The sequence below is a fragment of the Ischnura elegans genome, chromosome 9 (genome assembly GCF_921293095.1).
Source record: "Ischnura elegans chromosome 9, ioIscEleg1.1, whole genome shotgun sequence".
In the NCBI taxonomy this organism is placed as follows: Eukaryota; Metazoa; Arthropoda; class Insecta; order Odonata; family Coenagrionidae; genus Ischnura; species Ischnura elegans.
In genome coordinates, this window is record NC_060254.1 from 26,532,162 (window position 1) to 26,555,905 (window position 23,744).

The window sequence follows — 23,744 nt, forward strand, 5'->3', positions numbered from 1 at the left end:
TACCATTTCTATCATTGAAAATGATAAAGGTAGTAACTCATAGATCTTAAAGTCACCAATTAAACTACAGTAGAACCCCGTATTTGCGTTATCGGAATTTACGTTTTCCCGCAAATTGCAAGTTTTTTTCTGGGTCCCGTCATATTTCCTATCTCTCCAATGTAAATAGAACCCTGTATTTACGCCGTGTTTTTTTCGTTTTCCCGCCATGTGCATCACGACGTGCCGACTAAAAAAAAATTATTTGCGTACTAAAACAATTAATCGTGCATATCAGCCCTTAAAAACTGTCTTTGGGCTTCCTTTCACGCATTTTTATTTAAAAAACCAATAGAGAGAGACGTATGAGAACTATTTTCGGGAATAATTTGAATGTGGCGGGACAGAAGGCCACTAACGTCGGAAAGTTGAACTACGTCATCTCGTTTTCTGTCAGCGGCGAAAAGATTCACGATATGAAAGTAGGTGTTTGGAGCAATCGAGCTATGTAATAATTATAATGCAAGAACTCCTGCAGGAATGTTGACAATAATCATGTAGTCGATAATTTGATACGGCAGTTTGAAAGGAAACCAGACGTGATGAAATGTGATAAATGCCGGAACTATAAAACTTAACCGATAACTGGGATCATTTGCGCTGACTTCATTCAACAGCTGCGTATCAATTATGGGTTAATAAATACTTTTAAAAAACTTATTTAAACTTGAATTATCCCATCCCAATAGCAGTGTATTGCAAACTATTGTAACTTTTAAAAATTATGAAGTCGCATGACAGTTTGTACTACGCACTTGATCGCCGAGGAGTAGTTAAGATACTCGTGAGTTGCCAAGGTACCCTCAATTCGTACGGGAAATAGAATTTATCCGGATTGAAAATGGAAATTCGAGGTGAAAAACGGACATTTTTAACTGACGAGAAAATGAAAATTTTAGAGCTAGTTGATTCCCACACCGGAACCCGCATCGATTTGAACGCTGGCGAAGCAGCTTGAATGTTGGGACTGGCAATCCGATCGGATTCCCTGTCTCAACATTCAATACCGTGGTGAAAAATCGCGATGCCATTGTAAAATATGCAAACCAGTGCGGACATTTATCAAAAAAGAGAATATATGTGAGGAATTCCAGGTAAGAAGAAATAGAACGAGCTGTTTTTAGGTGCAAGATCATCAAATGTCCCTGCAAATGGTGTCATCTAAAGGCCAGTTTACATAGTACATTAACCTGTTCAAGTTAATGTCTAAATTATGAACACGAAAATGCACCGTGTAGTCACCCAACTTGTGCATATGCATGAACAGAAAATAGAACCTGTTCAAATTTGGTTCATGTATTCATAGTTGGAGTTAGGGACAGGGGACGTACCCCCCCCCCCTCCCCCAGATGCTTAAAAAAATAGACAAATTTGAATACGGTTATCATAGGAGGATCTATAGGGGGATCTATCATATTTTTTAAGTGTTTGGGGGGGGGGGGGGCACGTGCCCCCCAGACACTTAAAAAATATGCAAGATTTTTAATACGGTCCGGTTATCATTGCGTTTATTTTGTATAACGTGGTATCATTGTGCCCCCCCCCCCCTCCAGAACAAAATCCTGGGTACGGCATTGCTTGTGCCCCCCAGAGAGAAATCCTGGATCCGCCCCTTATGGTCATCATTACGTTCGCTTTGTTTTGTGTATTATTCTAGGAGGCTCAATCATTTAATACAATAAGAATAAATTCAATATACAAATAAAGAGAATTTTGTAAAGTCATTGTTATATCTTGTTTTTAATCTCAATTAAGACAAGATCTTGCCTGTCAGACCCTCTGTGCCCCTCCCAGAAAAAAATCCTGGATCTGCCCCTGCCTACATTCGTACATGTCCCGTTCCGGTCCACAAAAATCATTTATGCAAGCAGAAATAACTCGTACATGCTAATGTATCGTGTAAACAGGCCCAAAGGCCCTTGAGAAAAAGTATTTCCCCACAAGATTGGGAATCGAAGTTTCCACGGCATCTATAATGGTTAGTTGGATAGATTCAAAAATAGGTACAGTGTTGTATATAAGACGGTGAGTGGTGAAAGCAAAGATGTTAACATAGAGACAGCAACTCAGTGGAAAGAATCTGAATATATTAGAGTTCTGGAAGATTACAGCCCAAAAGATATTTTCAATGCAGACAAAACAGGATTATTTTTTAATTTTTGCTGCCAGCAAAAACACTGTGCTTCAGAGGGAAACAATGTTATGGAATAATGCTTAGTGAACAATTAAAAAATTAACATTTCCAAAGCCAGTATATGAATAAAAGTGAAAATTCTCTATTTCCCACTATTTGCATTTTCCCGCAATTTACACTTTTTTTCTTGGGTCCCTAGAAAAGTGTAAATAAGGGGTTTTACTGTATTAACAAATACATAATTCCTAAGTCAAGGTTCCCACCAACCTTTCGGCCACCATAATGTCCAGGGGGATTCTGGGTGGCAAACAGCATAAACTGAGGATGTGCTTGCACAACTTCCTGGGTTTCTGTGATGTAAAGCTCTCGGTTGTCATCAAGAACTCTATTCAAAGCTTCCAACACATCAGATGGAGCAAGATTTAGTTCATCAAGGATGATCCAATATCCTTTCCTCATTGCTTCAACCAATACACCTGCGTAAACCAAATACAGATACGTACATTTTAACATCAAGTTCTCAAAATCACAGTTAAAAATTCATTTTCAGGTGACAATGAAATGATTAACACTAGTGATGAACGGAATAATTTTTTCTTCAAATTTGTACATAGAGCTCAGAATTTTAACAATTAGATTTTTCCAGTCATCCTTGGTGTTTATTAACTTTGCACCTATGCACGTGACTGCATATGAAGTTATTTGTTTCATGCAGTGCTTTGGAAAAGGTCCATCATGGAATAGCGACAAAGGAGGGTTTATTTCCCCGACAGTGGCTTAATGAGAACCCTCTCAGTCTCCTTTACCATGGTGTGCACTTGAAATGTCACCTTGTTTGGTAAGCTCAGTCTGAGATTCACCTTGGAAGAAGATAAGTTGGTGGTTAAACTGGCAAAAAACCTGACAGGCAACCGAGAGATCCAGGTTCAAATCCTGGCTAAGCCAGATGATTTTTTTCATGACAATTTTCATCTTTGGTGCATATCACTTTGCACCTGTACACATGAATAAGTACAGAGCTACTTGTTTCATGCAGTGCTTTCATCATGCATGCAATGCAGAAATTTTTCTCAAGGCATCACATTTTATTTAAATAACTTTGGCATTACTTGTCGGTATCACCGCTGGTAGGTGGCACAATTAAAGTTAAGATCAATACAGTAGACTCTCGTTATTACGAAGTTCAAGGGACCGAAAAACCGGAGGTTCGTAATAACGAAGTTCGTATGATGTTTCTTTTCGGAATCGTCGGAAAAAACCATATGCGATAAACGCAATTAAATTACGCGGAAATATATATAAACAGGAAAATTCGTTTTAGTTTCGGCATGCGGCATGACGTAATCGAGGGTTGATATCTTTCCGAGTACAGTAAGTCCGATTTCCGAACTAGTAGCGTTCCAAGACCTTATTCCTAAGTTGACAAACCTTCGGTCCGGCCCTAATTTTTATAATTTAACCCTGTAAGTACTAAAATACTTCCTGGTGTTATTGCTCGAAATGCTGAAGGCAATTTAATAAAATGTAGTCTTAAAGGAAAAAAAAACCAATGAAAAAATTTTTAATTCATTTTTCTTTTCTATTACCTCAGTCAAACTTGCTGATAACGATTAAAACTGTTTAAACCATCTTAAATATAAATAAAATTATTGCGATATCATCAAAATCATATTGAAATAGAGCCAATATTTTGCCCCTCCATGCTTTTCATCGAAGAAGTAAAAGTCTATACATACATCATCAAGCCACACTAAGAGGACTACGAGCCAGGAAAAAAACACTTACCCTCTGAGAAAACCATTCTTCCTGTCTCTGCATCAGCCGTATAGGCACCAACATACTCCTGAAGGTCAGTATGCTCATGATTGTTAACCCGAAGCACTACATTACCAGTAGATGCAGCCAAAAACTCAATCAAACTAGTTTTGCCAACTGAAGTCTCTCCTTGCAAAAGACATGGCTGTGTCCCTCTAGACAGTGACACCACTCTAGCAAGATCTTTGAGGTTCTGTCGAACAGATGGAGTGATTATGTACCGTTTTGGAGTTTGTGGCTCCAGTGAGCCTTTCGAAATCCAATACCCTTCGATACAAACATGAGAACCATGAGGACTGGGCTCCGGAAGGGCTTTCTTGATGATGGATGACTGCAAAGTAAAATTACGATGTTACACCTTATTTTAAAAGTAGAAGCATCCTTATGATAAGATAAAAATAAACAAATAGCTTACTCACACTCAAGTAATGTACAATAATGTTATAAAAACAGATAAACATTTTATGCATTAGACTTGACATGAATTACATAGAATAAGTACTAAAACAAACATGCAAAGATTATCATCATCATACTCATTTATGTCATAATACAATTTACTTAGTCTATTTTTGAAAAAAGTTAGAAATGTAAATTATTTCAGGGAACTTGGGAGATATATTTTTGAGCCTTGATGAAGAGGACCTCGCTTAAAATATTCCAGATTTTGGCCAAGAATATTCTTCCATGAGTCATGTATGCATGATATTCAGTATTTGTCGATAACCAAGCTAGATTATTTTTCACCAGCAAACAACATTTCATGATATATAAGCAAGGGAGTGGAAGAATACCAAGAGTTATCTTGAGCCTTACCTTACTTTCCCCCTTGAACAGTGCCTTGGATATCATAGCCTCCACAACAGGGTGGGACGTTCTGTCAAGTTGCGTCAAAAAGCCCAGAGAAAATGATTCATAGAGCGAGCGCACATACGCTCCACAAGGATTTCTGGCTGCCACAGATAAGGCACGACACAGAGTACGCAAGCTGAAAATAAAGAATTTTACAACACACATGAGCATAGATTGAGCACCATTGAAAGAAAACGAATAAAATTACTCAAAACTACAAGATTTACCAGACATAGCGGAATACATTGAATACTTTTAGAAGGTACAAATAAATAATTGAATGATAAGGAATAACTTAAATTAGATTTTTTTTAAACCGAGGGAGTATACCTATAATGAGGTTTATGGCCAATTCCATCACATAAGGATAATGCTGCCTCCTTCCGAACTTTAAGGTAGAATGCTATTAAGCTATCAAGAACAGATGATGGTACTGAATACGTAGATAGGTAGTTTCCAGCTAGCATCATTAGGTCTGTCTTCTCAGTTAGCTCATCCACATAAAACTCTGTAAACCTAGAAAAAAGAGGAAAATACAGGTCATATTCCAAATGAAAAAAAATCATTGTCATCGTTATCACAATGGAAAAATATTATCACGGAGGCTTCTGTGGTGATTAAACTAATCATCTATTGAAAAATATTACTTCACAACAAATGAAAAAAAATGTGTTTTTCAAACATTTCACGCACTCACAGATATTTTTACAGATTTGGTAATTGTGTAACATTCAAGAAAACAGTCCTCAAAAGCTCTCAATTTTTATCTCATTATCCTCATTTGGAGAGAAGCACACATGATAACCCTAATATTGAAGACATTAAAATTAATTTTTGAAAATATTTACTGAAAAGAAAAAGTTGAAGTGAATATTTGCTATGCAAAACGGTGGCATACCTGTTTCTTAATCCTGGAGGAAGATCTTTCTTTCCAACATCAGTGGCAGGATTCATACATGCAAATAAGCGGAAATTGGGGTGCCTTATGATTGGAGTTGTATCGCCCCTTTCATGAAGACAAAGAGAACCACCTCCAACATCTCCACTTCCTTCAAGCAAGCCTGACAAACACTCCAAAGTCTCCCCAGTGGCAAGGTTTATCTCATCCAGCAATACCCACCAACCTGAAGATTACATTTTATTATCAAAAGAAGTCAAAGCAGGAGGATAAAAATTTTACAAGCTTGGCCTGTAAACAATATAAGTATAATATGGTACATGTAAGCTTCCCTATACCATTAGATAAATATTTTTTTTTAATTCTGGGAAAACCATTGTACATATTTCAAAACAAAATGTTAGCGTGAAGTTAAAGTTGATGGATAAAAATATGTGCACCACTTCCTGGAATAATTAATATTTCTCTTATAAATAGTACTTGAAAATTTAAAAAATCTGGAGTTTTTCTGTACCCTGTGACTTTTTTTCACCATTGTTCTGGCTGCCTGGCAGAGGGAGAGCAAATTTTTTCACTTCTGCCCCCTTCCATGAGCCCACTGGCAGTTTCTATTAATAATTAGAAGAACGAATACTTAAAATTAATAAATGAGGTTTTTGGGATAGGAATGATTTTTGAGCGATTTGCATTTGCTTGGGTTGAGTTTGGACGTAGTGACATGGTATTTATAAAAAGACCACCATTCCATTGTAATTCAAAAGTGCTGTCACAAAAAATCACGACTATATTAACGATATTTTCTGAGTATTTTGGTAATTCATAACTTGATACATGTTGGCCTGTGTTAGATGATTTGAACTGCAGCAGGAGAAAAGAGTAGGACTTATTTTAAACTTTCATTATGAGGAGCGCTACATGTGCAAATTTCCAGTTCGCTTCTGAAGCGAAGGGCTTGTTTTTGGGCCCCAAGTTCGGACTCCTCACACTGCCTCATTAGGTAAGTGAAACCCTCCACTGGCTTCACCATCTGGCGGCCAAAAAGTACAACTTTGTAATGGCTGCCAGATCTTCTCCATCTCAGAAACAGAAATTGTAGTAAAAGCCCTAATTTGTAAAAAGTGGTGAGCTTTTCATTATAATTCAATATCCAGTTTTGCAGCTATAAGTGATAGACATTTCTATGCTCTGTAACAGCATGGAAAAGTTTTTAAAATAGTGATTATCAGAAGGTATACAGAAGCTTCCACCAACCATAAAATACATAGTTGCCCAATCAACGACAAAAAATATTCCTAAAGCTCATCAAAGATAAGTTTAAATTACCTTCTCGCAATGCTTTCACAAGCGAGCCTTCTATAAAGGAGAACACCAATGCACTGTTCTTAAGTTGCAATTCAAGTTTGTCAATTTTTTCCAACATCTCCAGCCATTCTTCCTTTGACACATAACTGCTTTTGTCTTTACTCTCACCACAGACTCGTTTCATGGCTGCCTGGGTGCTGTGCCTCATTAACTTCAAAAGAATTTTCCAACTACGGCTTTGAAAACATGTCTGAAATAAAAAAGTTTTTTTTACATAATGGAGTGGCAACTCCTTAAAGTTTTAGAATAATTATACGGCATTTTCAATATTCTCCACCACAGCGCCTTGGCTCACCCACACATACATTAGGCTTATAGTAAAAATCTACGAATGTGTAAATGCTGGAGAGCATAGCGATACAACTAATGTTTTCAATGATTAACTATCTACGTTATCTATACAAGTAATTTCCATTCATCATCATCATCACTGGTTAACACTCTTAAGATTGGTTTGGCACAGCTCTCCACTTAATTTTTCAATCAGCTAATCTTTTCACCCATAATGTGAAAATTATCATAAATATTTCCAACTTTTCAATTTTCTCACCATTCAAATAATTTTAGACCTCCGCTTTACTAATTCAGGTTTTCTCTACTATGATTAACTTTTATGGACTAGTGTTTCACTGATATCACAATGGTCAGACAACACATACTATAATGCACTCGTTCTTAAAAATGGAACTCGAGTTCTCAAAAATTTATCAACATGGTACATGTCTGTATCAATAAAGCATACCTAATCACAAAAGAAATCTTAATACCATTTGAAAGACTCTTCACATGTGAAATTGTAATACATATGCTGACATCTATGCAGGTGTAAAGTGAAAATTGTAATTTTTAAGAGAAAAATTTCAAGAATAAATGTAAATGAATGTAAATAAATATAAATACCGTATAAGCTTGTGTAAGAGGCGCACACGTGTAAGAGGCGCACCCCTATTTTGAGGATCGAAGCTATAAAGGAAAAAAAAAATTGCGACATTTTTTTATCCTATCGTGCGGTGTTGCAGACGTATGCCTGGAATTTCGACAGTTATCGAAATGTCCTCTTTCAGTACTATTTGAATGAGGAAATTTTGATAACTGCGGCGGCATAAGAGGGAGTAGAAAGAGTTCCGATCCTCTCTTTGCATACGCCATCGCTCGACGTTGCTTGTCCTACTCACGAACAATTTTGTTTAAAAGCTCTCGCAGGAGTATTGCAATAGAATTGCAGCCGTGGAAAATTTTAAGGCAAAACACGACAGGCAAATAACAACAATCGGGGCAACCTCTGCGCCGTAGGATAATAACCACGTCGTAGATTTAAGGCCCCTTGCACACGCACCGATTTTGGACGGCCGGTAAAATATTGGCCGTCCACATTCCAATAGTGAACAATGGGAGAGCATTGGAGCTTGTACACGTACCGACCACACGCCGGCACCGGCAAAATGCCGGTTAGCTGCCGGCTATTGTCACTGTGGATCGCCGACGCCGGCTCAAAAACTTAGCAACGTATCGTTTGACCGGTAAAAATCCGGCGTGTGTGCAAGCATCGCTTCGCCGGTAAAATATCGGCCAATATTTTACCAGCCGTCCAAAATCGGTGTGTGTGCAAAGGGCCTAACGGAACTACACTCGGCTCTCCATCAGCTAATGCCTCTGCCGTTTTTTTCCTTTCCGAGACTCCACAGGAAAATATCAAGTTACAGGGGAACAATGGAAACGTGTTTCATCCCTACCCCATTCCACCAACTGACCTTTTTCGGTCTACCAGGTTCAATTCCCCGAGTTTCTGGAGGTCAAATGCTACGTGAGTCACCTTCTGAGCTCGAAGATACCTCGATGTCTTTCAGCAATTCTATGACACGCACGAGGTTCTAAAAAGAATTAGACCTTACGCGACGTATATCTTACAGCATTTAAGTTTTTTGTGCTCTAATTGAATGACACAAAGATGTATAGCTAAAATAAGGCTACTAATATTCAACATAGTCCAAGCAGCACAATTTCGGAAGAAACAAGCGTAGCATAAGCGCATTCAAACAAGACGAGACGGACTGGAAACTCAGGCAACGCAAACTGCGTATATCACATTGCTGCGCGTTCGCCCCTTCGCTTTAAAGGCAACGACGTCACATGCAAGATCGGACGTGTTCTTCCCTTGCTCCTTCTCTCGTAGCTTTAAATACGGAGGGGAGGGAGCCCTCTTCCCCTCGACCTCTCCTTCAGCGCTCTTCACTTATAAGCATTTCCGATTTCTTCTATCCACCATTGAGTCCAACAATGAGCACACTCGTTCGAATTTTTTCAACCGCAGGTTTTGACACCAATATTACTATATGCAGTATAAATGCCGCGGGATGCCCACTCGTGGCAATAAATTTAGCGCGCGCTCCGGAGCGAATCACCCCGCGCCGCGATCTTTTCAATGTTCACCTCTGGGGTACCGACGTGACGGCGCGATGCTTGCAAGAAATTCAAACAGGAGCATTTTAAAAATACGTCACTAAGGGAGAAACTCCCCTGCCTGCCGCTTGATTTTGGCCCAGGGTTTCAGATGACTGACTCACGCTGAAAACCAAGGCCACTCAGTTCCCCTTGAACTTGCAACCGGTGAAGGGGAGGGGGAGAAGATAAGAAGTTTGTGTAAGAGGCGCACCCCCATTTTCGGCTGCAATATATGGGAAAAAGGTGCGCCTCTTACACGCGCTTATACGGTACTTGAATAGCGGAGAGATAAAGCTAGCACCTGTTTTTGAAGTTCCTCTGACATGCTGGAATTTACAAATTGCTGACATACAGAATAAAAATTTAAGACATCTCCACAACAACTAAAGAATGAAAGAAAGCAACTCACCGATATATGCTCCAAAAACTTGACATTTTGTTTCCGAGAGAATGTTTTAACAAACATGGATTCAAATTTAGCCCTAAGTGGGGCAACTATGAACTTCATATCCACTGGTTTGTACCTAGAATGAACAGTGAACAATTAAATCTTCCAGAACTAAGCAAAATACCAAACTAATTTTCAAGATGACAATATGCAACTTACCCTCCTAATAGATCAGAAGTGTCACTCTGTTGGTTCATGTTCAGCACTACTAAATGAGTTTGCAGCTCTTTGGATAAAAATTGGATGAGAGAAGTCTTTCCAGTACCCGTTTCACCAACCAACAGCACAGCCTCTCCACGAGCTACACAGACACCAACTCGCTCCAGAAGTTGACAGGTTTGCTGGGTAAGGGAAAAATTGCTCTGACCTTCAACACTGAGAATATGGGCAAAAATGTCACCAGATAGTTTCATTACAGCAAGAATATTAGCAAATGGTCAATTGATTTACAGTATAAATTCTACACTGAGGGTGAAATTCACCATGGAAAAAATACTGTGGCTCAGCTGGGATTTGAATGCAGATGTCCCTATTACCGTGCACGTGCATGACTGCATACAAAATTCTTGTTACGCGCAGTGTTTAGAACATTTCCGTTGCTGAACGGTGACAAAAGTAGGGTTTTTCTATATGATAGTGGCTTCGTAAGTATAAGCCTATGAGTCATCAGTCTCCTGTGCCACAGAGTGGAGATGTCAACATCTGGTTCACTTAACCTCCCAATAAGTTCAACAGATGCAGGCGTTGTATGGTGTTTGTTTGGCATAATTAAATAAAAGATGGTAGCACTTTTCCATAATATTTTAATGCGTACAACACGTTTTGGCTTACAGAGCCCTCATCTGGTACAAGAGTCACCAAAGGTACATTTTGTACCGGATGATGGCTCTGTGAGCCAAAACGCATCGTACGCATTAAAATATTGTGGAATAGTGCTACCATCTTTTAGTTAATCACTGGAACTCCATTATAGTTTCACCTTGAAATAGGATAGGTGATTCAAAGGAGGTTCTCAAATGTCCGTCAAATTTGACACAACTTGTCAGAGGAATAAACAAAAAAACACTTCACCAGAATGCCCTCCTGTGGCGGTTTATGGGGATTACTTCTACACCTGGGACTACCACCGACACGAGCACACACCCACAAATGGACACCTTCTCAAGGCTGTTGGACCTCGCTAAGGTGACCTTGGGTTGTAACCTGGGACCCTTCGTAGAGGTGGATGGTCTCTCCAAAGGATGCCAAGTCACACACTCACACTTCAGTGGTGGTTTACGGAAATGTTACTTCCCCACAAGGGACCACCACAGACCATACACACTACCCAGAACTATCCTTTGCAGTGACCTCCTTTAAGTAATCTGGGTTATAACTTGTCCTCCTTTGCACAGCTGTATGGACTCTGCAAAGGATGCCGAGTTTTGCCGCAATCACACTCACAAGCACTCAGCGCAATCACTCACACAAGCACTAGGGTACCGATTTCTGGTAAACCGGTCAAATATAGTGTGGTCAGGATAACACAAACACTAACACAAACGAATGGGGGTAAAAATCGATTATGGATTTCGACCACAAAGTGGCCCTCTTCAGAGAGCTGAAGAAAATAAGCACTTCCAACAAGTAGTCCAAAGTGCTTGATAACCCCTTTTGAATCACCTATCCATAGAGGCTGTAGAGCTCATTTTCCCCCTTTATCAATTACGAATAGGATGGCTTGGTAGTGTAAATGGTTAGCATACATGGCCACAAATCAGAATATCCAAAACCAAAATACTAGTGAATCTTGCCCTTAGTGTATATTTTCACTTGTGCATGTGACTGCATGTGCATTCTCAGCTTTAATTCTGATCAGCACTTTGAAAGCTACAAATGATGAAACAGATAATGGCCCATAAAAATAATACCATGGACACTTGAGAGGTCACGAAATACACAAATCAATGACTTGCATTTGTGTATAGAGGTTGCAGTCAAATGAGTAGAATATTAGGCTCCCAATCGAAGCCTTCTTAGGGCATCCCATATAAAAATCCTACCTGCAATACAGCCCAGTTACAGGAACTAGCCCCCCAGCCCTGAATGTGTGAAGTTCACATGCATGTGGCATAGTCTAAGCTCTATCCCCACTCATCCTAACCAACCATTGAATTGAATCCCTGACTGTGAGAGCCAAATGAAGGATGCTCATCAGGACATAAGAACTCTCTCTCCAGAGTCAGCATCAACACTCACCTCATTTTCACACTTGCAGGAGCATTGGGGTCCACCAAACGCATCATTTTTGCACGTCCAACACACAGACTGTCATGGGTTGAGGCCACTGGGGGCTTATTGGTCCGGCAAAGATAATCTGCTTTTGTTCTAATGATGCCAAGACATGCAGCCACATTGGCTGCAAGCTCCACTCTATAACCTGTTTAAAGCAGATACAATTACAAAGATGTAACAAAAATAATACATGCTGAAATTTAGCTATCAACGGAAAAATTGAAAAGATAGAAACTTGGCTCACAGCAACCATAGACCGCATGAAAATTACAAACGTGAAAAAAGTGGACATTGATCAAAAAATGAGAGGAGGAGAAAAAGGGAAAGAGGATAGAAGAAAGCTTTTAATACAAACAAGTGAAAGAGTACTTACTAGGATCACTTGTACTGCAACAGAAAACATCCACCGCATTGGCAAGGACATTCAAAGAAGAATCCTGAGATGAGACATCATACCCTGGCACTATGCGAGCACACCATTTGATCAAATCCCTGAAATAATAGTATAAAAAATATAATAGTAAGGTACAGTGGAACCTCGTTAAAGCGAGTACGGGCTATAGCGACACCCCCGCTATAACGAGAGATAGCCGATGCACCGTCAATTGACCCTATAATAAGCGTGTTAAAAAATTCGTTTTTACGAGACCCTTTCGGTGTTGGCTCTCGCCATAGCGAGGGTTTCACCGCCGGAAGACTTTCATCAAGACTCCTTAACCTCTGTAATTGCTAGCGATCTGTTAGAAATGAAGTTAATGGAGTGCTCAGTCTCAAATTTATGTGGTAAACTGTCGTTCGATAAATATAATGATTGACGAAACAATGCTTTGCATGATTTTTATTCAGTGCGGCGCTTATAAATTGTTTGAATAGTTAGTCGCTTTTTGAGTAAGGAAATTTAGTGATGCAAAAAAACATCGCCTTTCGTCTGGATTTATGCTTACGTTTATCGGATAGATGTTTATCTGTCGCCGCACCACTCCTGTTCCTGTATATCTGTTCGCAACAGGTATATTGGCTATTATTTGCTCCACCTCCGGTAAAGCGACAATTCGCTATAGCGAGTGTTTATTAGTACACCGTGGGGTGTCGTTATATCGAGGTTGCACTGTAATATCTTTTGAGCTTTGAGCAGTCACTCGCATGCTGAGGCAGCCGCCTTTGAGCAGCTGACGTACTGACTACACCAGAGAACAATAGTTCATAACTTTAAGAATTCATACTCAAAACCATCCTACGTTCCTCCAGTATTCCTAAAAATCCTATTTTTTTACAATTAATCATCTTATTTCAAATACATAGGATTCAAATTACAGCAATAAGACAGGATGACATTCAAAATCACACTTTTGATCGCTTAAAGAGCACACTGGCACGACTGGTCAAGTGAATAAATTCGAATCTTCCATACCCATTTTTTGTCCTGTATGGTAATCATGATAAAGTTTTCTAAGTATGAATCAAGTTTCACATGTTTGTAATTCAAGAACACCATGACAAATATAACTTTTTGACATTTCAGTCAAAATAAAGATGAAGTGTACTGGAGCAACTGCTCATTTGAGGAAATTTGTATCCGTTTTGACCAACCTTTTCCTGCCATAAAATGATTGCAATAGTTTATTGAAGCATAAATATAGTTTGATACGTCTATGATTCTAATTATAAGGACCAAGACAACTTTGTTTTAATACAAATTTGCATTGGTTCATGTAATGCGTTGGTTTACCCTAAATGTAGTGATAACAATGGTAACAAGGAGGCATTGCCAAAGCAATGCTTACGAACCAAATAACAAAGTAATTTTCAGTACAGAGAATGTGTACAAAAAGTGTCATGGCTTTCTCCCCCATATGCTCCGGTTCGATTGAAAAATGAAAATAAAGATTTGGCATAGCATCACTCTGACTCAGCGCTGACCTCCTCCATCAAGCTACCATGGCCAAGTGCATTGTGCATGGAGTGCATGCCATGATGAATTTGCCATGGGCGACATGCCCCACTGATGAAAATTTTTTCCTCTTTTACATTTTACGGAACCAATGTTAAATGTCCAAACCCATACATCTAAGCCAATTATCGCAACATTTTTTTATGTCATATTTTCTAAGGACCATTGAAAGGAGACGAATGATGCTATTTTGGGGATTTTATTTTCCCATTTGAGGCTTACATGCCACCTGACCTATTGTTTGGATTTCATAAATCAGTGATTGCTTATACATGTACAAAGCACTTCAAATGTTCACTAGCTATCCTCAACACCATAAAGAATTAACGGATTGTTAAATAAGCTGCATCATATGCCCTGGAAATGTCTTTGGAATCATCCTGGAATTTTTACTTATGCAAATTTTAAATTGATAATGATTTTTAATTTGTGCTTTCTGATTTAAGCCACATGATGTCTGAAATACATTTTCAATGGAGAAAAAGCCTGAAATGAGCAGTTTTTTAAATTTTCCTTTCTCGGACTTACCTTGTGGATGTAAGCCTCCCACCCAACAGCCTTGGCTGCACTGACTTCTCATTCTCTTTGCTGACACCTTCACCTCCTGTCTCCTCTGTGGCATTGTCTTTCTGGAGAGAAGTGTGGTGCCTCCCAGCAGAAAACTGAAGAAATGCATTCATAACACGCGGAGCTATTGTTCTCAACACAGGATACTGCAAAGGTAAGACACAAGGTACTTATATCACTAAAAGAAATAACAGCATGAAACTTCATTAACCAATGCTCAGAGTCCCAGACAGACAAGCAGAAGGGGAAACTACTCTCCTTGCAAAAAGTTGAGATACCAAAATTTGAACTGTTGTACCTCAGTCACAACTTAATTGGTTTTATTGTAACAAACTGCAAAATTTATTGGTTTCCTGAACAGCACCTCTACCTCATCCATACATTAATAATTTTTTTAATCTGGCTTTACATGAAAAAGGTACTGTTTGTGATGCTTGGAAACTTGTAGCAACATTTAAAACACTATACATATTTTCAAGAACTCTCCCATCTGTTAACATGAAGGTGGACATAATGACAATGGCAGATACATATGGGGGCACGCACCCCCTTGTAGAGCTGCCCTTTTTGTTTAACATTGCAGAACTACAATTGTAACTTTTATATATCACGAGATAGCATTGTCTTGTGTATGTGTATAATCAGTATAAATAAAACTTTCTTAAACTAAGCATGTGACTTATTTTTCATTTTGATAAAAGTAAAGGTATACAAGAATTGCCATGAGAAAAAATTCCCCTGGACCGGGAATCGAACCACGGACCTTTGGCTTTCCGGGCCACTGCGTAGTAGGGCGGATCGCAAAAATCGATTTTTTTCAAATCCATCTGGCCCAATGAAAAAAAGTTGTGGGACCGATCAAAAATAAGGCCTGAAAAATTTGAGACCTGTACGTGAACCCGTGACCCTCGCTCAAATGCAATTTAGGGGGGGAGGGTCAAAATTCGAAACATATAATATTTTATGGTCATTTCCTATAGATTTTGCCGAGTTACTGCCCTTTTAGGGCAAAAATTTCGTGCAATTTGACGTATCTGCCACCGTTTAGCCACAAAATGCCTAATTTGAGTCCGCGTCGAAAATATTCCAACGCCCACGCAGCGTCGCGGATACCAGAGCCGCGGGCCGATCCCTTCCCCTCCACGCTCACTTCTCCCCCTCCCACGCCTCTAATACAGCAAAATTCATCCCGCGCAAGCTGCTAGGGGGTCGTTCATCTTTGATAATATAAATCAGGAGATGGTAGAAGGTAAAAAACGATGCGTGGTGAGACGACTTGTTCCTTATTTGGCGCCTCGTCGGCATTAAACAAATCGATGTTACCAACTTTTAGAGAAGTGATGAAATAATTTTAGTCCTGCGCACGCAAGAAAGGAGACTACGGTCTTGAAGACGCCTCTCGAGTGGCTATGAAGGTTTGGGAACTTAGGTTATGCACTTCTATTCCGGTATTGTCCGACAGCTGTGACTAAATGGATGAATAAGGGTGAAAACCGCCGGTGTAACCTCCCCGCTCCCCTCTCGAACGCCCCAGATGCAACAAAATTCACACCAAGTGCGTCTTTCTTCCTTAGTCTTACTAATATTTGATGTATCAGCATCGTCCGGTGAGGAACAATCACGAAGGAATTACTCAATTACCTGCTTTCCAGTCTGTATTTCTTATGTTAGTGTCATTCCTTGTCCTTTACTGCTGTCAACAAAGTTTTGGTAAATTCTTTCCCAGATCTCCCGTCCGTACGTATAATAAAAGGAATATTGAAATTTAAATGTGAACTTTCATCAATAGATATGGTGACGCGCTTCTCTTCCATCATGAATGTGACTAAATGGATTTAGCGGTACCACAGGAAGTACTAAAACTTACGGAAAATCGTAATAGGCCAAAATTAGGGTTTTATTGAAGTACAGTGGAACCTCGTTAAAGCGAGTACGGGCTATAGCGAGACCCCCGCTATTACGAGAGATAGCCGATGCACCGTCAATTGACCCTATAATAAGAGTGTTAAAAAATTCGTTTTTACGAGACCCTTTCGGTGTTGGCTCTCGCCATAGCGAGGGTTTCACCGCCGGAAGACTTTCATGAAGACTCCTTTACCTCTGTAATTGCTAGCGATCAGTTAGAAATGAAGTTAATGGAGTGCTCAGTCTCAAATTATGTGGTAAACTGTCGTTCGATAAATATAATGATTACGAAACAATGCTTTGCATGATTTTTACTCAGTGCGGCGCTTATAAATTCTTTGAATAGTTAGTCGTTATTTGAGTAAAGAAATTTAGTGATGCAAAAAAACATCGCCTTTCGTCTGGATTTATGCTTACGTTTATCGGATAGATGTTTATCTGTCGCCGCACCACTCCTGTTCCTGTATATCTGTTCGCAACAGGTATATTGGCTATTATTTGCTCCACCTCCGGTAAAGCGACAATTCGCTATAGCGAGTGTTTATTAGTGCATCGTGGGGTGTCGTTATATCGAGGTTTCACTGTATAAGACTCAAACAATTTTAAAGGAACATTTTAAATTATGCGATATTTTTGCTTGTAAGTGCATGGAGGAGCATAAGGTTCCCCCAATGATAAGTACCGTATAAGCTTGTGTAAGAGGCGCACACGTGTAAGAGGCGCACCCCTATTTTGAGGATCGAAGCTATAAAGGAAAAAAATTTTGCGACATTTTTTTTTATCCTATCGTGCGGTGTTGCAGACGTATACCTGGAATTTCGACAGTTATCGAAATGTCCTCTTTCACTACTATTTGAAAGAGGAAATTTTGATAACTGCGGCGGCATAAGAGGGAGTAGAAAGAGTTCCGATCCTCTCTTTGCATACGCCATCGCTCTACGTTGCTTGTCCTACTCACGAACAATTTTGTTTAAAAGCTCTCGCAGGAGTATTGCAATAGAATTGCAGCCGTGGAAAATTTTAAGGCAAAACACGACAGACACACAGCATGAACCTTCCCAAGAGATTGGACAACAATCGGGGCAATCTCAGCGCCGTAGGATAATAACCACGTTGTAGATTTAAGGCCCCTTGTACACACACCGATTTTGGACGGCCGGTAAAATATCGGCCGTCCACATTCCAATAGTGAACAATGGGAGAGCATTGGAGCTTGCACACGTACCGAACACGCGCCGGCACCGGCTAAATGCCGGTTAGCTGCCGGCCATTGTCACTGTGGATCGCCGGCGCCGGCTCAAAAACATAGCAACTTATCGTTTGACCGGTAAAAATCCGGCGTGTGTGCAAGCATCGCTTCGCCGGTAAAATATCGGCCAATATTTTACCGGCCGTCCAAAATCGGTGTGTGTGCAAGGGGGCTAACGGAACTACACTCGGCTCTCCATCAGCTAATGCCTCTGCCGTTTTTTTCCTTTCCGAGACTCCACAGGAAAATATCAAGTTACAGGGGAACAATGGAAACGTGTTTCATCCCTACCCCATTCCACCAACTGACCTTTTTCGGTCTACCAGGTTCAATTCCCCGAGTTTCTGGAGAAATGAAATGTTGGCCGTGATGGAAAAATTAACCCGGTGGGAATCCTGAGAAGAGTCTACCCACACAGCAAGGGATGTTGGAATTATGCTTATAGCAAAGGGATGATGCCTCCTTTTGGGGCGGTATTCGCTTGGTACCATCATAATCAACTCCTTTTTCATTCTAAGTATCTAATTTTCACTCGGAAATGAATCGATAATCGCAGATTTTATAACTTTTGTTAATCCTCCGACGGGGGAGGCAAACCTCCAAAAGTGGGACTCTGTTTCTTCAACTAACACCACACATTCCCCTCTAAAATTGTATTGATAAGTCCTCTTCCCTTTTTTTAACAGACTTTTTTTAACAGACCTCATAGTCTTTCATTCCAATAAAATAAGGCCCTTTGAAGACACATCTCTTTTCTTATTCACAGTAATTAGCATATTTTTTCTGTCTACGTAAAAAATTCTGGTACACTAGCTTTGATATATCTTACGAAGTTATGACTTTTGCGTCAGCTAAAGTTGTGGGAACGATCAATGCTGTTGCTTAGTTCTTGCATATACCTCTATCACAGTTGGCAGACGCATTTTCCCCGAAGAAGTTCCAATTTGAGGTTATAGTTCTCAATGTTTATTTCATGAGGAAAGTAGAGATACAAATCGGCTAATTTCTCGCCAGTTTAATTTTCTTCGGATGAATTGATGAAGAAAATTTTTAATACTATTTTCCCGTAAAAGAATTGACGATGATTATTAAACGCTCTCCTACGATTCCCTTTTTTCCTCAGTTGTCGAGTTTCTTTAGGGTTCAATCCAGCAGCCCTCATCTTTCTTTTCGTCAGATTGTCTCTCAAAATACCGATTAAGCGCGTGTAAGAGGCGCAAAAAGGTCAGTTGGTGGAATGGGGTAGGGATGAAACACGTTTCCATTGTTCCCCTGTAACTTGATATTTTCCTGTGGAGTCTCGGAAAGGAAAAAAACGGCAGAGGCATTAGCTGATGGAGAGCCGAGTGTAGTTCCGTTAGCCCCCTTGCACACACACCGATTTTGGACGGCCGGTAAAATATTGGCCGATATTTTACCGGCGAAGCGATGCTTGCACACACGCCGGATTTTTACCGGTCAAACGATAAGTTGCTATGTTTTTGAGCCGGCGCCGGCGATCCACAGTGACAATGGCCGGCAGCTAACCGGCATTTAGCCGGTGCCGGCGCGTGTTCGGTACGTGTGCAAGCTCCAATGCTCTCCCATTGTTCACTATTGGAATGTGGACGGCCGATATTTTACCGGCCGTCCAAAATCGGTGTGTGTACAAGGGGCCTTAAATCTACAACGTGGTTATTATCCTACGGCGCTGAGATTGCCCCGATTGTTGTCCAATCTCTTGGGAAGGTTCATGCTGTGTGTCTGTCGTGTTTTGCCTTAAAATTTTCCACGGCTGCAATTCTATTGCAATACTCCTGCGAGAGCTTTTAAACAAAATTGTTCGTGAGTAGGACAAGCAACGTAGAGCGATGGCGTATGCAAAGAGAGGATCGGAACTCTTTCTACTCCCTCTTATGCCGCCGCAGTTATCAAAATTTCCTCTTACAAATAGTAGTGAAAGAGGACATTTCGATAACTGTCGAAATTCCAGGCATACGTCTGCAACACCGCACGATAGGATAAAAAAAAATGTCGCAAAATTTTTTTCCTTTATAGCTTCGATCCTCAAAATAGGGGTGCGCCTCTTACACGTGTGCGCCTCTTACACAAGCTTATACGGTACTTATCATTGGGGGAACCTTATGCTCCTCCATGCACTTACAAGCAAAAATATCGCATAATTTAAAATGTTCCTTTAAAATTGTTTGAGTCTTATACTTCAATAAAACCCTATTTTTGGCCTATTACGATTTTCCGTAAGTTTTAGTACTTCCTGTGGTACCGCTAAATCCATTTAGTCACATTCATGATGGAAGAGAAGCGCGTCACCATATCTATTGATGAAAGTTCACATTTAAATTTCAATATTCCTTTTATTATACGTACGGACGGGAGATCTGGGAAAGAATTTACCAAAACTTTGTTGACAGCAGTAAAGGACAAGGAATGACACTAACATAAGAAATACAGACTGGAAAGTAGGTAATTGAGTAATTCCTTCGTGATTGTTCCTCACCGGACGATGCTGATACATCAAATATTAGTAAGACTAAGGAAGAAAGACGCACTTGGTGTGAATTTTGTTGCATCTGGGGCGTTCGAGAGGGGAGCGGGGAGGTTACACCGGCGGTTTTCACCCTTATTCATCCATTTAGTCACAGCTGTCGGACAATACCGGAATAGAAGTGCATAACCTAAGTTCCCAAACCTTCATAGCCACTCGAGAGGCGTCTTCAAGACCGTAGTCTCCTTTCTTGCGTGCGCAGGACTAAAATTATTTCATCACTTCTCTAAAAGTTGGTAACATCGATTTGTTTAATGCCGACGAGGCGCCAAATAAGGAACAAGTCGTCTCACCACGCATCGTTTTTTACCTTCTACCATCTCCTGATTTATATTATCAAAGATGAACGACCCCCTAGCAGCTTGCGCGGGATGAATTTTGCTGTATTAGAGGCGTGGGAGGGGGAGAAGTGAGCGTGGAGGGGAAGGGATCGGCCCGCGGCTCTGGTATCCGCGACGCTGCGTGGGCGTTGGAATATTTTCGACGCGGACTCAAATTAGGCATTTTGTGGCTAAACGGTGGCAGATACGTCAAATTGCACGAAATTTTTGCCCTAAAAGGGCAGTAACTCGGCAAAATCTATAGGAAATGACCATAAAATATTATATGTTTCGAATTTTGACCCTCCCCCCCTAAATTGCATTTGAGCGAGGGTCAGGGGTTCACGTACAGGTCTCAAATTTTTCAGGCCTTATTTTTGATCGGTCCCACAACTTTTTTTCATTGGGCCAGATGGATTTGAAAAAAATCGATTTTTGCGATCCGCCCTACTGCGCAGACCACTACGCTATCCAGGTTCTTGAATTCCCATGGCAATTATACCGAGGCTCATGGCACTAGGTGTTGCCAAATATGGGAATAAAAGTTATTCATTATTTCTATTTTGATGTTTGTTTATTCTTGGATTTGAGGTCTGCTTTTTATCCAGCAGAAGAGAAGGAGAAGAAAACGAATCGACAAGCATGGTTGCAACTTTAACTGCTAGCGACCATAGCCCCCAGTCCCTACACACTGCCCTCCTGGGCAGAAAATTAGTTGCCCAAATAAAAGTCAATACACAACAAATTATAATTTTTTTGTTTTAGCTCCACATTTCGACAACGTTTCATTTCCTATAGGTCGGAAAACAATAAAAAATGCAGTTTTCTATAGCAACAATGTTTTGTGCTAATACAATTTTTATACAGTTTTACTTTCAGACATGAAATTTAAAAACTCCGTCCCTTCATTGCATTGATTCTCATGTCAACAGTTGGTGAAATTCTCGAAAAAATAGCGTTCAAAGTTGAGCTACCATTTATCGAGCATCAAAAACTGATGCTTTTTCAAAGCCGAATAAAAATGTTGTTAGTGTAAGGTTGAGTTTCTGATGATTTTGAGGAAACATAAAAACATCTTACCCTTCATTTGCAGTTTACTTCAATGTAATCTATCCAGCAATTACCAAGAAACAATACCTCAAACTTGGGTATCTCGATATTTTGCAAGGACAATAAGTCTAGCTGCTGTACAAGAGGCTGTATGGTAAGTTAAAACTATCTGAAAATTTGCAAGTGACATTGGCAAAAGACATCACAAAAAAATTCACATATTTATGCCTTCAACAATTAATTTTCTTCAGAAAGGTACTCCAGATATTTTGACTCACACCCTCGTGCTACATAAGCTAGCCTGGAAACGGGTAACAGATTGTAAGCAAAGCATCTCAGATACTGGGCAGCACCTCCTCATACTGATACCCTCTAATTAAACAGTGAGTAGACTTGGGGCCATGTGGAGATAAGTCTATTTACTTTTGCCAAATTGGGGAGAATAAGAATATGCCTAATTTATTGAAATAGTAGCACAGTTCACCACTGCCGATTCTTTCTTGACCTACAGTTAATCAAACTCATTCACTGTATAAAGCAGATGTTACAAACTCATGTGCATATGAGTTTGTAACATCTGCTCATGTGCATGTCAACTTCATGTGCATGATAATGCAATTTAAACCAACAGATGCACTACGCTTATTCACAGTCAAATCATGAGGACATATAATGTGCATTATGCATAAATGAAAGACAAGGAAAGTGTGCTTACCATTGTTTTAATGACGTGGATCAGCTCCTGGTGCGAAAGAGGCTCCATGCAAACTTTCACCCACAGCTTCTCCATGGGATTTAATCCACCAACTTGCTGCTTATGCATTCCTCCAAAATTTCCTTGAATCAACCTAAGAAATATCAAATTATTAGTCCAACTTAAAAAAAAAACGGCTCCACCATCTAGCAAAAAAGATTCAGAGTAACAGTTTGCATGATTTCATGGGTATTGATTACAAAAACTGATGTTCCAAAGACTGCTTACTAACAGTCCAGTCAAGGTTACTTTTCACAGCATAATTAGGGATAGTTTAGATTTTAGTGGGCCAAGTGTATATTGAGCAGCTGAATCACAATCTGAAGTCTGATAATCAAATTTTGTGAAGATACATTGCAAAAAATTACAAAATATATTAATTATTTAGCTTTTTTGGTTAAAACTTGGAATTACCAACAATTAAGGAATAAGTTTATTTCAAAACTGTAGTACATAAAGTGGCCTAAAAATTTTAACCCAATGATTTTTCTCTCCAACAAACAACAAAGACTGCAGTGCCTTTTGAAAATTGGTGTTTCCAGCTTGTCTCCATAAAAAATGGTTTCTCCATTACAAATTACAAAGATAAATTATGATTAAATCTGCAATGAAAAATAATTTATTTTTATTTGCTTTTAAATTGGCATAATTTCAAATAGTTAACAAACCTTTTAAAAGTTAAATGGACTTTACCCACTGCCAGCAAGGCAGACAATTATTTGCATTAAATCCACTTCATGTATAACCTAATACACGCCACAGATATGCCTCATAAGAAAAACCAAGAAAAACATTTAACCTTTGAGTAGTGAAGAGCTGGAAACCGGGGGAGGCAGCCACTGAATCTCTGTATCCAGGCACCGAAATACTTCCAGTCTCCAGCAGTGATGCCAGTATTGTGATTACATCCGTAGGGGCGGAATCAATATCTTCCAACAGAATCCAATGTCCACCAATTAGTGCCTGCCATCAATAACTCCATGAGAAAAACATTGACAAAACCATCAAGAACACTGCATTAAGTTTTAAATATTTGGAAAATTTTCACCACATTTTAAAAATGAAATCTTATAAACTTTGTACTATTTCTTGAAGTACAATAGAAAGAATAGATAAAATATGATTCACATTTTACATTG

At 39.7% G+C, this 23,744-nt stretch overlaps 1 protein-coding gene across 1 annotated transcript in view; it reads right to left on the reverse strand.

The window, feature by feature from the left end:
* LOC124166118 (midasin) overlaps nucleotides 1-23,744 on the reverse strand; it is a 163,107-nt gene that overhangs the window by 128,442 nt on the left and 10,921 nt on the right. Inside the window, exons 8-20 of the mRNA XM_046543775.1 lie at nucleotides 23,405-23,568; nucleotides 22,567-22,699; nucleotides 14,744-14,928; nucleotides 12,638-12,756; nucleotides 12,229-12,409; nucleotides 10,150-10,365; nucleotides 9,952-10,066; nucleotides 7,062-7,290; nucleotides 5,739-5,964; nucleotides 5,171-5,356; nucleotides 4,805-4,976; nucleotides 3,959-4,319; nucleotides 2,441-2,649 (exon numbers count right to left, since the gene is read on the reverse strand). Of these exons, the coding sequence (XP_046399731.1) occupies nucleotides 2,441-2,649; nucleotides 3,959-4,319; nucleotides 4,805-4,976; nucleotides 5,171-5,356; nucleotides 5,739-5,964; nucleotides 7,062-7,290; nucleotides 9,952-10,066; nucleotides 10,150-10,365; nucleotides 12,229-12,409; nucleotides 12,638-12,756; nucleotides 14,744-14,928; nucleotides 22,567-22,699; nucleotides 23,405-23,568 (2,496 nt within the window). The remainder of the gene's footprint in view (nucleotides 1-2,440; nucleotides 2,650-3,958; nucleotides 4,320-4,804; nucleotides 4,977-5,170; nucleotides 5,357-5,738; nucleotides 5,965-7,061; nucleotides 7,291-9,951; nucleotides 10,067-10,149; nucleotides 10,366-12,228; nucleotides 12,410-12,637; nucleotides 12,757-14,743; nucleotides 14,929-22,566; nucleotides 22,700-23,404; nucleotides 23,569-23,744) is intronic.